General features: G+C 45.9%; 1 protein-coding gene across 1 annotated transcript in view; it reads right to left on the bottom strand.

Moving 5' to 3' along the window:
• The window catches only part of PTDSS1 (phosphatidylserine synthase 1), a 62697-nt gene that overhangs the window by 31934 nt on the left and 15598 nt on the right, over positions 1–15165 (bottom strand). Inside the window, exons 3-4 of the mRNA XM_059165977.1 lie at positions 5953–5997; positions 3192–3316 (exon numbers count right to left, since the gene is read on the bottom strand). Of these exons, the coding sequence (XP_059021960.1) occupies positions 3192–3316; positions 5953–5997 (170 nt within the window). The remainder of the gene's footprint in view (positions 1–3191; positions 3317–5952; positions 5998–15165) is intronic.

Here is a 15165-nt window from a genome sequence, read left to right on the forward strand (position 1 = left end):
TCAGTTGGTTGAGCGTCTGCCTTCAGCTCAGGTCATGATCCCAGGGTCCTGGGATTAAGCTCCCTGCTCATCTGGCTCCCTGCTCATCAGGAAGCCTGCTTCTCCCTCTGCCTTCTGCTCCCCCTGCTTGTGATCTCTCTCTCTCTCAAACAAATAAAACCTTTTAAAAATAAATAAATAATAAAAATGACAGCGCTTTTAAGACTTTTGGTTTTGTTTCTAATATCTTTCTGTTTTTAATAGGACATTTTAAAGAAATTTTAGATCACCATCCTTATATTTTGGTATTTATTAAGAAAGTAATTATCATATGACAATATAATATTTCTAGGGACCTCTACATCTGACATTCTTTCTTCTCAAAACTAATCTGACAGGACGGAGTAAGATTTGGAAAACAGCTACCTATTATCAGGCAGTTGAAAGTATTTTTATAAAGTATTAATATTTTTAAATTCTAGAAATGATGTCTCCTAAGGGAGCAGAAGAGGAATTTGGTATTCCTTTCTCTCTTCCAAAACCTGCCACCATCAGGTTTCCGAAGCCTTTATTGGATCCATCTAGTACGTTTCGGTCTGTAAAGCTGAAAGGGCGATTTTAAAAACTGCATTTTTTTTCAGAAACGTTATGACAGGATATTACAATGTGTAAGTGGGAAGAGTGGAGAAAAGAGGAAAGGATCCAGCAGGGAGAAGTCAAGATGAGACTTAGAACCAACAACAAACTGCACTGTACTATGAGGAAAATTCTCCTCCTGAGTCTGGAACCACATACCCCTGTTGCAGGCATCACAGACCCGGAGGCTGAAGCAGCCCCACCAGCAAGTCAGGCAAGAGCTGCAAGGCCCCGTTAACCCCATAATCCTCAGCCACCCTATCCTCTTCTTTACACTGGACACGCTGCACAGGGTCAGAAGAGAGGGCTGAGTTCTGTTTTTCCGAATGCTGCGCTTCAGGTCATTGTAGGCTAAAGATGACCTTGGAGGCCCTTCTGACTCTCCGTGAGAATATTTCAGGTTTCAACACATGCAAAGGCCCTTTGAAAGTTACAAAGAGTTGACTACAACTCAGCATTATAATCATTAATGCACAGATTTGCCATCTGCCAATGGTCATGCCAGGAAGACCTCGAGGTCCTGGTCGTGGGAGGGATGCAGGACGCTGCAGTTAAATGCTGCTAGGGAGCCGGATGTGGGCACAACTCTGGGCAGCAAGGGGAAAGGGGCATTAAAAGAGGACATCCTGGAGCCAAAGGGGCAAGGTGGGGAAGGTGTGCGCACACAAGTGAACAACCGGTAAAGACAAATTGTGCCCACCTCCCAAGCGGTCACGGGGCTGATCCTGGCAGTCCCATAATCTCCCTAGCTTCCCCACCACTTAATCAAATACCAAGTCCTATTCATTTTGCAGGTCGGGTTGCTTGGTGAAAATGGTGGGGGAAAATATCATACCTAGAATACCTTTCTCCTGATCTCTGTTTCACAAGGCTTCTTTGAGTGTCAAAGCACTGTCATAATTATAACTGTGTACTTCAGGCATCGTCCAGAGGAAAAGAAGAGGTCCTAAAGTCAGAGGGATCTCACCAGCTTTGTGCTTTGAATGAGATATTCATCCATTTTTAATTCCCATTTCCTCCTTGACAAAATGGGGGATATTAATGCCTGGCACGCACGTGTGAGGCTTACACAGAATATATGTAAGTGCCTGGAAGAACAGCCAACCCACAGTTGGTAACTGCCACCACCCTCACCACACCTCTCACGTCGCTCTCATCATCAGTAGAGGCTCCAAGTCAGCCCACGCCACTCTGTTCCCTCAAGTAGGAAACCTCCAGATTTTTCTTACTGAGACTTTTGAATAATCTTTGGCATTCTTATTTCTACCTGTAGCATGTCCTTTATAAAAGTTAAAGTGTTGAAACACCAATGAAGAAGGAGCTGACCAATCTCAAATCCAGTAGAACAATCACTTCTTGGACCTTTTATTGGGTCCCTCTGTATTATTTCTTTCTTTCTTTCTTTTTTTAAGATTTTATTCATTTATGGGACACCTGGGTGGCTCAGTGGGTTAAAGCCTCTGTCTTCCGCTCAGGTCATGATCCCAGGGTCCTGGGATGGAGCCCTGCATCGGGCTCTCTGCTCAGCAGGGAGCCTGCTTCCCTTCCTCTCTCTGTCTGCCTCTCTGTCTACTTGTGATCTCTGTCAAATAAATAAATAAAATCTTTATTTTTAGAGAGAGAGAGGGAGAGGCAGAACATGAGCGGAGGGGAGTGGCAGAAAGAGAGAGAGAAGGAGAAGCAGACTCCCCACCGAGCAGGAAGCGCAACATGTGGCTCAATCCCAGGACCATGGGATCATGACCTGAGCCAAAGGCAGATGCTTAACCAACTGAGCCACCCAGGCACCCCTTTCCACTCTTTCTTATGGAATGTCCTGCCTGTGGCCCAGAAGCTTGCTCTCCTTTTCTGAGCATTACTAGGTTTTTCCTTCAGTCTGTACCAAATGTCAGGTATTATTTAAGAAAAGTAAAATTACAAAGGAAAGAAACAGCATTAGAGTATAAAATAGTCTCTTCCCTAAAAACTGAAGTACAGAGTAGTTTTACCCAAGAATAAAATTATTTTTGTGGGTTAAAAAAAAATAATGAACGAAGTGGCCTGGTCATTCACATTGGCCCCTTTATAGTGAAGGATCATGACTTTGAGGCCAGAGTGGGAAGTAGAGGGTTGAGGGTCACACTGCTAGAGGGCAGCCACACCCATCACTGAGGACCTGCTGTGTGCAAAGCACCAACCTAGGCCTTGGAGATAAGGTCACTCTGTTTCCCTCACAATAAAACTCCCCAAATAAGTACTATTATTTCACTTTACAAAGAAAGGAATAGGCTAGCTAATAAGTACATTGCCCAAGGTCATACAGCTAACAAGTGACAGAGGCAGAATTCACACCCAAGGCTGGCTGACAACCGGTCGCCCTCTTCCCACCATCCCCTTTTGCTCCAAGAGGGCATATCAGTTCCCCAGACTCTATCACTCATGGAAACCACACACCTCACCTTCCCAGAGACCTGGCTTTTATGTTATCTACATGGGAAATAAGCGAAAATAACAATTTGGAACTTCACGTTAGTGAAGCTGTCTCTCATACCCATGAGTCTACTGATTTCTCTGAGAGACCACTGACAAGTCCATACCATGACGTCGGCTTCCCTTGTGGCATATCGAAGATTTGGATCCAGCCAGTACATCAGGGATTTAACCTGATCGAAGTTCAGGAAGAGGAGGAACACCAGGAACAGGAAGTAGAGCACACTGAGTCCTGAGGGAAACAGAAACATTCTCACATTTAGGAGAGATCTGGGGGTCAGACGCACAACACATGTTAGACTCAAGTCAGACATGGATATTGCACTGTCTGTCGCTTCCTTTGATGAAGGAGTCTGATACGCAGTCCTAACTCACACTGAGAGGGCCACTAACACTGTCTGAGAAAACGAGGCTCGAATGGAGTCTCGAAGGACCGGCAACATTCAGCAGAGACAAGTGTGAAGGGGCCAGAGGTGGCCCAGGGCCACACATCCATGTCTCGGATTCCACGTCAGCCCTGTGGGCATTATATTTCCGTTGCATCGCCTCATAATTGGCATCCTAAAAATCACCCCACACCGTTTAAAAATAAAGTCAATTGGCTGTAAACAAAACAAAACAAAACAAAAAAACACAATCGTCTGTTTTTAAAATAGCAAAAGCCTTTTGGAAAGGTTTGGAAACCAACCACTGGTGACTCTACCACTACTCTTTCTCTCGAACCTGCTAGAATTAAAACACTGGTGCAGGTCACCTAGACACTATGGTACAAATGACCTTGGACCACAGCACTCTGTGGGAACTTGGCTCAGTGCTAATCTCCCATGAGCTGTTCCAGAGGAGACAACATCCATGGCTGGAATGAAATCCTCTGGAATACCAACAGCACCAATCTATCCAAAAGGGCCCCTCCCAGTCCTCAGGGAGCTCAGGGGTCTTATGCACCGCAGGGCGGACCTGGTTGTACACCCTAGGGCCACAGGACCACATGTTTTGTTAGTCTAAGGACCTCCTCACGTTTATCATCAGCTGCTTTTATACATTTTCATCTCACATGTCCCCACTACAACTTTTTATTATAATCCTTTCAAAATAATTATTTTAAGACAGGAAGAAACCATCTGTGTGGAGCAGGCTTCCGGATTTCATGGCTGAGCTTCAAAGTCCGCGAAACTCCAGAAATAATATGCACAAATGTGTGTGTGCACGTGCGTGTGCACTAAGAAAGAGTTAGTTCTCATCAGATGCTCAAAGGGCTCCGTGATCCCCAAGAGATTTCAAGTAAAATCAGCTGCTAATGACCAATAATGGATCATTTGAAATAGGAAAATCTCAAATGTAGCCAACTGGCCGAAAATGACTCATAATTTCAAGCAGCAACATTAAGTCCATGATATGTAAGTATGATGCAACCAGGACAATCTATTTAAAAATGGAAACAAGGGGCACCTGGGTGGCTCAGAGGGTTAAGCCTCTGCCTTTGGCTCAGGTCATGGTCCCAGGGTCCTGGGATCAAGCCCCACATTAGGCTCTCTCTGCTCAGCAGGGAGCCTGCTTCCCCCTCTTTCTCTGCCTACTTGTGATCTCTCTCTGTCAAATAAAAAAAATAAATAAAATCTTTAAAAAAAAAGGAAATGAATCACGCCACTTTTCTACGAAAAATCCTCCTGGGACTTCCCACCATCCTTCCTATCCGTGCTCTTTACTGGCCCGCAAGCCCAGTGGGGCTCTGTCCCTGCCCGACTCTGGCCTCTCTCTCACTACTCCCCTAGGGCCTGCTGTGCTCCACCACATGGGCCTGCAACACATCACACTCTTTCTGGCTAGGGACGACTTTAGTAGTCTTTCCCTTTGCTTGGCTTCCGGTGACCTCAATCCTACTTTGCACGCACATTTCCAGGAAGCATCCTTCCTTGACTGTGCACGTGAAAGCAGTCACTCGATCAACATCATCCCATATGGCTTTACTTAACTTCCGAACACTCGACGGCATGGGATATTTTTGATTATTGATCTGTTTAATAGTGTGTTTGCGATAGGTGTCCTCTCTCCCAGGGGGAGCCTCCTGTCTGTCTGGCCCTCCCCTGCAGCCTGTGGGCACAGCCCTCCACACATGGGCACTCAGTGAACACCTGCTAAAGGAAGGAAGTCAGTTCATTCAAAGGGACTCACCTATGATCTCTGAAAGTTGGAAAAAAAAAACAAAAACAGATGACCTTGAGCAAAATACCCGTTTTTAGGGTCCTTCTGGTAACATTACATTTTCCGAACCTAAAATAATTGACTTAATGTCTTATTTAGGCAAGACAAAGCCAAGAGCCAACACTTGAAAGATGCGTTTTAAGTCCATGCAGGGGATCTGACTATATGTGGACTCAAAATCACGTAAAAACAAGACATCCAATATTCATGGATATGCTTATTGCTAACCCTTGTTGAAAAATCAGGGCTCTCTGTCTAAAGGTTTCACCCTTTCCAGGATCTTTCCCATCCACGATTCAGGAGAAGCTGGGCTTTCAGTCAGTTCTGGATGCTGCCAAGGCAAACATGCTCACAGGCCCCGTGAAGAGCAACATCAAGATGCATCAAGAAGGACAAGCCATGTGCCCCCATGTCAGACCCCGTGCATGTTAGAGACAACAGCATAGGCGGGGCGGGGGGGAATGGAGTTGGAACAGCTCACAGGCATGAGAATCTAAAGTTATCACATGTATGTTTGTTTTGCATCAAAGAATTTTCATAAACATTTGTATTAGGAATACCGAAAAGTAAAAGGCTATTAAGTTTTACTGTAAAACTGCCATAATGATGTACAGAAAGGGGATTTTAAATAGAATCTATTTCTAAATCTACTAATGGGTAACTCACCAAAAACCATTCTCCATAAGGCCGGATGAGGTCGAGTAAATGGGCCTGCAGAGAGAAAACGTACAGTTAGAAAAAAACTGGTTTCAAAGTAAAACTAAAAGCAAATTGCTGATCTCTACAGAGATTAAAAAAAAAAAAAAAAAAGGCTCTCTACTGTCACAATTTTTTTCCACGTAAATATTTTGAGATCAAGTCTAGGTTGAAATGTTTTATTCAAACTGTAGCAACTGTCACCACAACTGTAAAAGGTTTCAGTCTCCACAACACACCTTTGTTTTCCAAGCTTTGTCTTTAGGATTCAGACCCTTGTTTCCCAGAGAAACGATGTTACAACAGTGAGTAGGTTACCAGGCCAGCCTGTGAAGAGTTCTTAAAACATACCTAAGTTTAACAAGTTTAACAAGTTTAACAAGTGAAATCTCCCAGCCCAGCCACTGTGTGTGTGTGTGTGTGTGTGTGTGAGAGAGTGAGAGAGAGAGAGACAGACAGACAGAGAGACAGAGAGACGGCAGGGTAGGCGCTCTGGAAATGGAAGGCAGCTATGCTCACCACTATACCACCAACGCAGGCGCTCTGGAAATGGAACAGGAGAAACACTGCTTTGAGAATTTGTGAGGTGGGGTAGGAAACTGAAAATAAATCCTTAGAGCACTGGAACGTGCTAGTGCAGTGGCTTTTGATCATGAACCCTGGTAACAAAATACCTCTGACACGGCAACCCCGACCAGATGCCCAGATGCAGCTCCCACACCATGAAAACACAGGCTTCACAGGACAAAACTCACTCTGACTACAAGTGACCCATCAATACTTTCTCTCCTTGTGTATCTCTTTAAAAACAAAACAAAACAAAACAAAACAAAGGAGAAGGAAGAAAGCAAGCCAGGCCTCCACCTACTAAACTGACACACCATCAAGGGAAGAGTTATAGTTCCCGAATACTGCACACTGCTCTCGTGGGCACTTGACCTATTTGGGGCCGCCCACCCCTGTGGGACAACAGCCTACCTACACACTCGTGGAGGATCTCCAACATCAGGATCCCATGTCTCCTGGGGAGATGCCGGAGCTGGCTGCCCAGCCCCCTTCCCAACCGGGGCTTAGCCTGTGCCAGACTTGATCTCGGAAGCTGCCGACACAGACCTAAGTATGCAGAGCTCTCCTCCACTTCCCCCTCTCCCTCTGCCTGGACCAGCACGGACAGTAGCAGGGAGGTGGCACTGGTGATGGGGCAGTTCCCTGCAGAGGGGACAGTGGGACAGCCTACAGCCAGTGCTCACTGGGGTTCCCTCAACATACCAGTTCTGGGTGACCTGCCTGTTCCTAGAAGCTTAGCCTGGGACCCAGCCTCCTAACCAACCCCCCCACCCTGCCCACTTCCCAGTCCTCCAGCCAACACCCTGCAAGTCTTTTTAATCAGCAATCAGCATCCAGTGCTGGCAACCTGGAATCCTGTCTGCAGGAAACATTCCATTGTAATTTTTATTCTAGACCCATCCTCAATCACCTACCTCATCTTAAAAAAACGACTTTGAAACATATTTTAACTGCTTTCCTTTGATGGAAAAGGAAAAAGTAGGGAAATCAGTTACAAGTAACCCCTGCCATCCAAATCTAGTCAGTTCTTGAGCCTATACGGGGCAGTTCAGAAGGTGAGTGTGGTTCGTGTGGTTGGCTTTGTCCAAATTTATATGGTGTCTTAGTTGTAAAATGGCAAGGAGTGAGGGCTCAGATAGAGGGATTTAAATAAAGCATCTGCCAATCTGTTCCACTTCTACGTTCCAGTAGTGCAGGCTCACACAGCAAGGAATCCGTGTTTTCTCTTTAACCGGATGCTTTTTTCTCAGAAAGGCACAGTGAGGCACAGAAACCAGGGTCCCCTTCCAGGTAACAACACAGCTAACTCTCTTCAAGTCACTGGAAAACGGATGGTTAAAATCGTCTTTTAATTTCCTCTTCCCAGTGCTCTCGTCACCACTGTTTGTTACCATGAGTGGCTTCTGTGTTACAGTAGCTGCCCGGCGAGCAAGTGTCACGTCATCCAAACCCCTGCGTTCACCTCTTAGACAGAACACGGGACCCCAGCTTTCTCTAGGCTTCCTCTCACGAGGGGAAACTCGAAAACAGTATGATTCTTTGGCTTGCAACCCAATTCCATGCCCAGTCAACACTCAGAATCCCATAAGTCGGGTTCTTCTCAAGAGGAATCACTATTATAATAGTACTTTGCTGGGCACTTAGCACGAGGCAGATGGGGGGGGACACCTCCCCAACCCCAGTGTCTCCTTGCTGTAGTGACAGATTGGCAGTGAGAGGGTATCACTGCATCCCTTTTACCGCTCAGGACACTGAGGCACAGGTACTTTGCAAGGTCACACGGCCCAAGGGCCCCGCCTCTGGTCTGAGAAGACTTCGCGCTTTCTGATCCATTCAGTCATGCCTGGGCCAGCTCAGGAGGACAGAGTGGGGGCGGTGGGTGGGGAGACCTCAAGGACTTAACCAGGACTATCTCAGGGCCAGGAGAACAACGGGAGAGAAGCAAGCTAGTGAGTGGTGTTTTAGAGGTGCTGCCATGTGGAACTGGTAAGCAAGGTCAGGAAAGACAAGGGGCAGGATGGGGAACTGATGTAAGGTCCCTCATATCAACTAACAGAAGGGCCTCCAAGGTCGTCTTTAGCCCACGATGACCTGAAGAGCAGCCTTCGGAAAACAGAACTCAGCCCTCTCTTCTGACCCTGTGCAGCATGTTCAGTGTAAAGAAGAGAATAGGGTGGTTGAGGAATCTGGGCTTGACGGGGCCTTGCGGCTCTTCCCTGACCTGCTGTGAGGCTGCTTCAGCCTCGGGGTATTTCCCTCCGTCCGTCTGTGATGCCTGCGACAGGCGCAAGTGGTTCGACTTGGGAGGAGAATTTTCCTCTTACTACAGTGCAGTCTGTTGTTGGTTCTAAGTCTCGTCTTGACTTTTCCCTATCGAATCTTCTCCTCTTTTCTCCACAGTTCCCACTTATGCTTCATAACATCATATCACAGTAGTTCTAAAAAAAATGCCATTTTTTTTTCTTTTTATGTTCAGTTAGCCAATATACAGTACCTCATTAGTTTTTGAGGTAGTGTTCCATGAATACAAGTTTTTTAAAAAGGTCCTTTGGGGCGCCTCAGTGGCTCAGTCGATTAAGCATCTGATCTTGGATTTCAGTTCAGGTCATGGTCTGAGGGTCTTGGGATTGAGCCCTGCCTCCGGCTCCCTACTCAGCGAGGAGCCTGCTTCTCCCTCTCCTTCTATCCCTCCCCCTACTTGTACTCTCTCTCTCTCCCTCTCAAATAAATAAAATCTTAAAAAAAAATCAAAATGTCCTTTAGCTTTGCAAATTGAAATGTACTGGATGGATCTAAGAAAGGCTTCAGCAATCTGACATAGTATGTTTCAGAGACGGAGCTGCTCTACCCTGAACCAGGTATGTGGGAAGCCTTGGTGCCTTTTGTTACAAAAGGTGTAGATAAGGCCCTGAAATGTAAGGTGAGACTTTCAGCAGCTACCTGCAAAACCCATTCCGGGCTTTATTTCAGTCATCACATCTGCCCGCTTCTTCCTGAAAAGGCACTCTAAATGTTTTGGTGCAGTATTTCAAGGTGTACATTCTAGTAGCATTACTCACTAAGATTACCAACTTTACCATCAAAGAAGGGAATACGGCTAAAGATATTACTTGTATCATTTTGCTTTTTAAAACAAATGGAGGGGGGCGCCTGGGTGGCTCAGTGGGTTAAAGCCTCTGCCTCGGTCATGGTCCCAGGCTCCTGGGATGGAGCCCCACATCGGGCTCTCTGTTCAGCAGGGAGCCTGCTTCCCACCCCTCCCCTGCCTGCCTCTCTGCCTACTTATGATCTCTGTCTAATAAATAAATAAACTCTTAAAACAAATGGAGAGAGGCGGCCGGTATGTTTTTCTCTGTCATAAACTCTGACACTAATGCTTGCCAGATCACCCACACTTGACTGCCCCGGTCAGGTCACCTTTGGAGCTGTGCTTCCCACAGCACTCATCTGCCTGGGAATGTTCCACTGCCCAGCCTTTCCCGAACATTCATGTTAACAGATCCTGCTTCCCAGCAGACTACTTTCTCAGCAGGCCAGGGCAGGGCGCCTTGTCCTCCTCTGCCCCATGTTCAGATGCAGAAGTCAGGGGCACTCCGTCTCAGGGCCTGCAGCTTTTCTAGGCTTTATTTCATACTTCATAGCTGCCTGCAAGAACGGCTCCTCTGGATCACGTGGGAGGCCCGGGGAAGGGCCTCTCCAGGCGGCCACGCAGAGCCAGTGCTGGTTTGTTCCGGGCTGGGTTTTCTTCCCGGACCACGCTTAAACACGGCTCGGTTTACTTTATCAGTCCCTCCATCTAGGACACGTTAATTTTCAATCAGATATTAACAGTGAGTTTGAGTTCAAAGGAAACAGAAATCAAATGGCTTTGCCATGACAAGAGCTAACACTTCAAAAACTGCCTCAGAAATTAGAACGTAGATCACACATTAAAAAATAATAAGAAAATTTTTTTTAAAGTAAATAAGATCACAGTCTGACTTGTCGGCAGCCTGTCATGATTCCCATGAATAACTAAGTTCAAGGGACAGAACTTCCAAAAGCTATGGGTCTGTGCCCTTTTCGTCTGCGCCTGCCCTTGATTGTCACTGTTTTTTTAGCTTTGATGAGGTGTGATTAATTAACAATGATTATTACTATTTGCAAGTTTAAATTCCTCTAGGAAAAACCTAGAAAAGGTGGGTAAAATGATCTTTAAGCAAATTTCAAACCTAAGAAATAATTTTTTTTTTTCTTTTTAAAGAAAAAGTAGTGGAGTGGGAAACAGGATGGGGGAAGGACAGGCATTTTGTTTCAAATTTGGGGGACAGCAATCTTCTGGATCACCTTCAAACCTCGCGGAGATGTGACTAACACTATCTTAGCTCAGAGAAGTCAAATGAGGCCAAAGGACAAACCGAAGGATGATATCAGGAAAATCAAGACATACTAGTATTTCACTCTCCTCAAAATATCTTAAAGAAGTGCTGAATGGTGTTCCTCTTGCAGACAAGGAATGGAAAAGGGAGGGCTGATTCTGTGAATTTTCTTCCGGGCGGTCTTGATCCCACATATAGTGACTGAGAGGCTCCCGTGAGCCACGCACTGGGGGTACAGAAATGGCTTGGGCGGTTTGGGGAGGGCAGGGTGCAAGGGAAGAAACGGTTCAAGAAAGCCCCCAGAGGCTGGACAAGTACACCTGAAGGTCACCTGCTGAACAGAAATCTCACAGCCAAACAGGTTTCTAAATTTCACTGCAGTGATAGAGTGATACAATTGTAACTACACCCCAATGATGCAGCGGTATAGTTAAAATCACACTTCTGCCTGAGTGCCAGTTGCTATAATGAAATGGAGGTAGCATTTAAAAAAATCTTAAGGGAGAGATACGTGCGTGGCTCAGTCAGTTAAGCATCTGCCTTCAGCTCAGGTCATGATCCCATGGTGCTGGGATCGAGCCCTATATTGGGTTCCCTGCTCAACAGAGCCTGCTTCTCCCTCTCCCTCTGCCTGCCTCTCTCCCTGCATGTGGTCTATTTCTCTCTCTGTCAAATAAATAAAATCTTAAAAGAAAAAAAAAAAGTAAGGTAAGTGATAGAGAATGAGAGAGAAGAAAGAAAGAAGCAGCGCGGTGTAGATTATCGGGTCCTCTGTCCCTGGCCTTACCTGGGGTCTCTCCCTCCATGTCTGCTCACTGGCCCGAAGGAAGCAATTCTAGCACCTACCCCAGCTGCTCACCCTGGGGATGAAATTCTGTTTGAGAGTCCAATCCTCTCCCAGATAACACAGTGGTAAAAATCTAAGCCCACGGAAGCCATCCTTTTTCTTTCCTTCTTCTGGTCAGGGCAGACCTACCATGTGCCTCCTCCTTAGGGGACTATAGGTTCCTGTCTCAGGTCTGGATGGAGGAGAGGCACAGGGCCCAATTCGAGTCAAAGAGAATCCAGGACAAGTGCACTGGAGGGTTTCTAGAAAGGGTTTCTTCTCCCTTAAAGAGACAGACAGAAGAAGCGCCCTCCTCCTGCACTGGATGCTGCCCGAGGCTGTCTATCCACACTGCAGCAGCTCTCCCGGGGTCCTCAGGGAAGCCAAAACAGCACCCATGGGCTGAGGATGGTGCAGAACAAGGTAAGGAGCTTGGGTCTTCGCATGTCACCAAGTGGCTCAATTAGCCAACCCTGGAACCACTGGATCTCAGGACTTCCTGACATGTGGGAAATAAACATGCCCTTTATGCTTCAAGCCATTTTGAAATGAGTTTCCTCTTACTTGTGGCCAAAAGCATCCCGTTATAAAACCCTATGGAGACAGTTAAAGGCTTCCTTGGTCATTTAGACTACAAAAAGCATCATGCTCACCCCCCTGCCACCCCCACCAGCTTCCTGAAGGAGAAGACTGAGTCTACCACCTAGCATAGATGAGCTCACACAGACAAGACACAGGGACACAATCGAATCTAGGCGTGCACTAAAACATGCAGGGTAGCCTTTGCTAGGTCAAGGAGAAATGCATTCGAAGTTGCCAAAACAGAGCCATTCTGGGCATGCCATCCACTGCAGGCACTCCCCCAAAACTGCCTTTCAAGGAGAAGGCTAACGTTGGGCTCTGTTTCTCCCGTCCATTTTCATTACCTAATCTGAGACTGTGCCAAGGGTGGGGGAGAAGAGAGAGCAAGTTGACAAGACTGGAACAAGAAGAGGTATGTACACTCTGTTGACAGAAGCAGCCCCCCAGCATCGGGGCCTCCTGGGAAGGCCTGAAGTCTGAGTGCTGGCTCTGGGAGAAGACCCCCACATAGCTTGGGAGCACCCTTTCCCAAGGGCCTGGCCAGCTCCCCCATCATCCACACTGGCACCTTCTAAAGCCACCCCTAACTTAAAAATATTCAATAATAATATTCAATAATAGTAACATTGATATATATATAATATAATATATAATATATATTATAATATATATAATATATAATAAATATAATATAATATATAATATAATATAAAATATATAATATATAATATTATAATATAATATATAATAAATATTAATAATAATATAATATATAATAAATATTAATAATAATATAATATATAATAAATATTAATAATAATATTTAAAATATTCAATAAGAACATTCTTCACTGTGGAAAACTCAGTTTTACTGATCTTATGTAAAGAGTGGACAAAGAAATCTTGAGAAAACAAGGCAGACACAGGGTGTTTGCTATGCATACACAGCTTCAAGAGAATCACTCTCACTAGGTGCTGTCCTAACAGTCTAATCTTTCCCTACACAGAATACTGAACTGCTATTGTCTTTTTCTGTATCTACTGAAAAACCTTCTTTCTAGCATGTTCTGCCTACAGGGGAGTGGTGTGAGTGCAAGCACACACGAGATGGCAGGGGAAGGATGTCGGGGGAAGAGACGAGATAAAAGAGAGAGAAGGAGGCACACCTAGGTGGCTCAGTTGGTTAAGCGTCTGCCTTCAGTTCAGGTCATGATCCCAGGGTCCTGGGATCGAGTCCTGAATTGGCCACTCTGCTCAGCGGGGAGTTTGTTCCTCCCTCTGCCTTCCACTCCCCATGCTTGTGGCTCGCTCGCTCTCTCTCTGACAAATAAATTTTAAAAATCTTAAAAAAAAAAAAAGAGAGAGAGAGATTGAGAGAGAGAAGAAGGCTCCTTCCTTCCTGCTAGCCCCTCTGGTCACAGGTGACACGTGGGCAATGGAGGATCATGGACACAATCACCCACGCGGTACAGACCAACTAAGACACTAAAATTATATTCCTGGGAAAAAAGAAAAGCCAGACACTGATAGAGAAGAACAGAAGAAAAAGGAGACAAAAACATATAGGATGACAGAGATAAAAACACATCCCAGTGGACCTAGTAAGAGAATTAACCAGAACAAGACAGACTAAAGGAGATGAGGCCCCAGGCTGACATCGAGTGGCCAGGTGACCTCTTGGGGCTCAATGAGGGCCGAGCGTCTCAGCTTTCGCAGCTGTAAACCAAGCAGGCTGAATGAACCACATGGGCCTATGGGTCCTCCCCACTTTGTATGTGTCACGAAGTAACAAGCCAGGATAAGAAAAGCATAAAACAAACTTAACTTTTATCTTCCCAGAAGGCAAACAAGAGCACAGTCCCACAGTGATAAACTGAGTGGACTTTGAAGACTGGAGGACTTCATTAAGGAACAGAAGAAAAAACCAGCAGAAAGCATGCCATATGTTAGGTCCGATAGACTTCCTCTCCTGACCTTCGGCACCCTGGGTGCCCGCAGAAAACCATCTGCTAATGAACACCCAAGCCCTCTCTTGGAAAGCCTCATGGAAGGGATGGCTAGTAAAACATAGAATCATGGCTATTGAGTGACTCATCTTTGAGAATCCTCAGACTTCAAAAATGGCACTGGAAAAAGAAAAGGCAAGCTTAAAAAGAAAAAAAAAAGAAAGGAGGAAAAGAAATCTTCAGCGCTGTGGAGAAGCTACCTGTGAGAACTCAGCAACAGTGAACATGCAGCCAAGAAAAGCTTAAGGCTTGCAGAACAGACCCGAGCCCTCTGGACTGACCAGTTCCCTGAGCACCTAGCATGCCTTGACTGATGTCAAGCTAATAGGATAGGTATGGACTAGATATGAAGTAAGAACAAAGGGCGCAGAGCAGTAATGGTCATGCCACTGCCTGAGGACATTGGAGTAAGCAGCAGGACGGCTAAAGGAGGAGTGGTTGTCTCCACCACTTTAAAGATTTTGTTTATTTGAGAGAGAGAGAATGAGAGAAAGCATGAGGGGGAGAAGGTGAGAGGGAGAAGTAGACTCCCCGCAGAGCTGGGAGCCCGATGTGGGACTGGATCCTGGGACTCTAGGATCATGACCTGACCTGAAGGCAAATGCTCAACGACTGAGCCACCTGGGTGCCCTGTCACCACCACTTTAATGGTCACCTGCTCACCCTCCTTCTGGGCTCAGCATCTCTTTGCTTTGGGCTGTATTTTTATGCCATGTTTAGAGGAAAAGGCCAGCTTCCGGAGCTTAGGGGACCACCTACAGACTCGGGTGGTTCATGGGTATAGAATGTTTTATGCAGCAAGCGGCCACTTAGCTATCCTATAATGCACGACCGTTGAAAGAAT

The sequence above is a fragment of the Mustela lutreola genome, chromosome 3 (genome assembly GCF_030435805.1).
Source record: "Mustela lutreola isolate mMusLut2 chromosome 3, mMusLut2.pri, whole genome shotgun sequence".
In the NCBI taxonomy this organism is placed as follows: Eukaryota; Metazoa; Chordata; class Mammalia; order Carnivora; family Mustelidae; genus Mustela; species Mustela lutreola.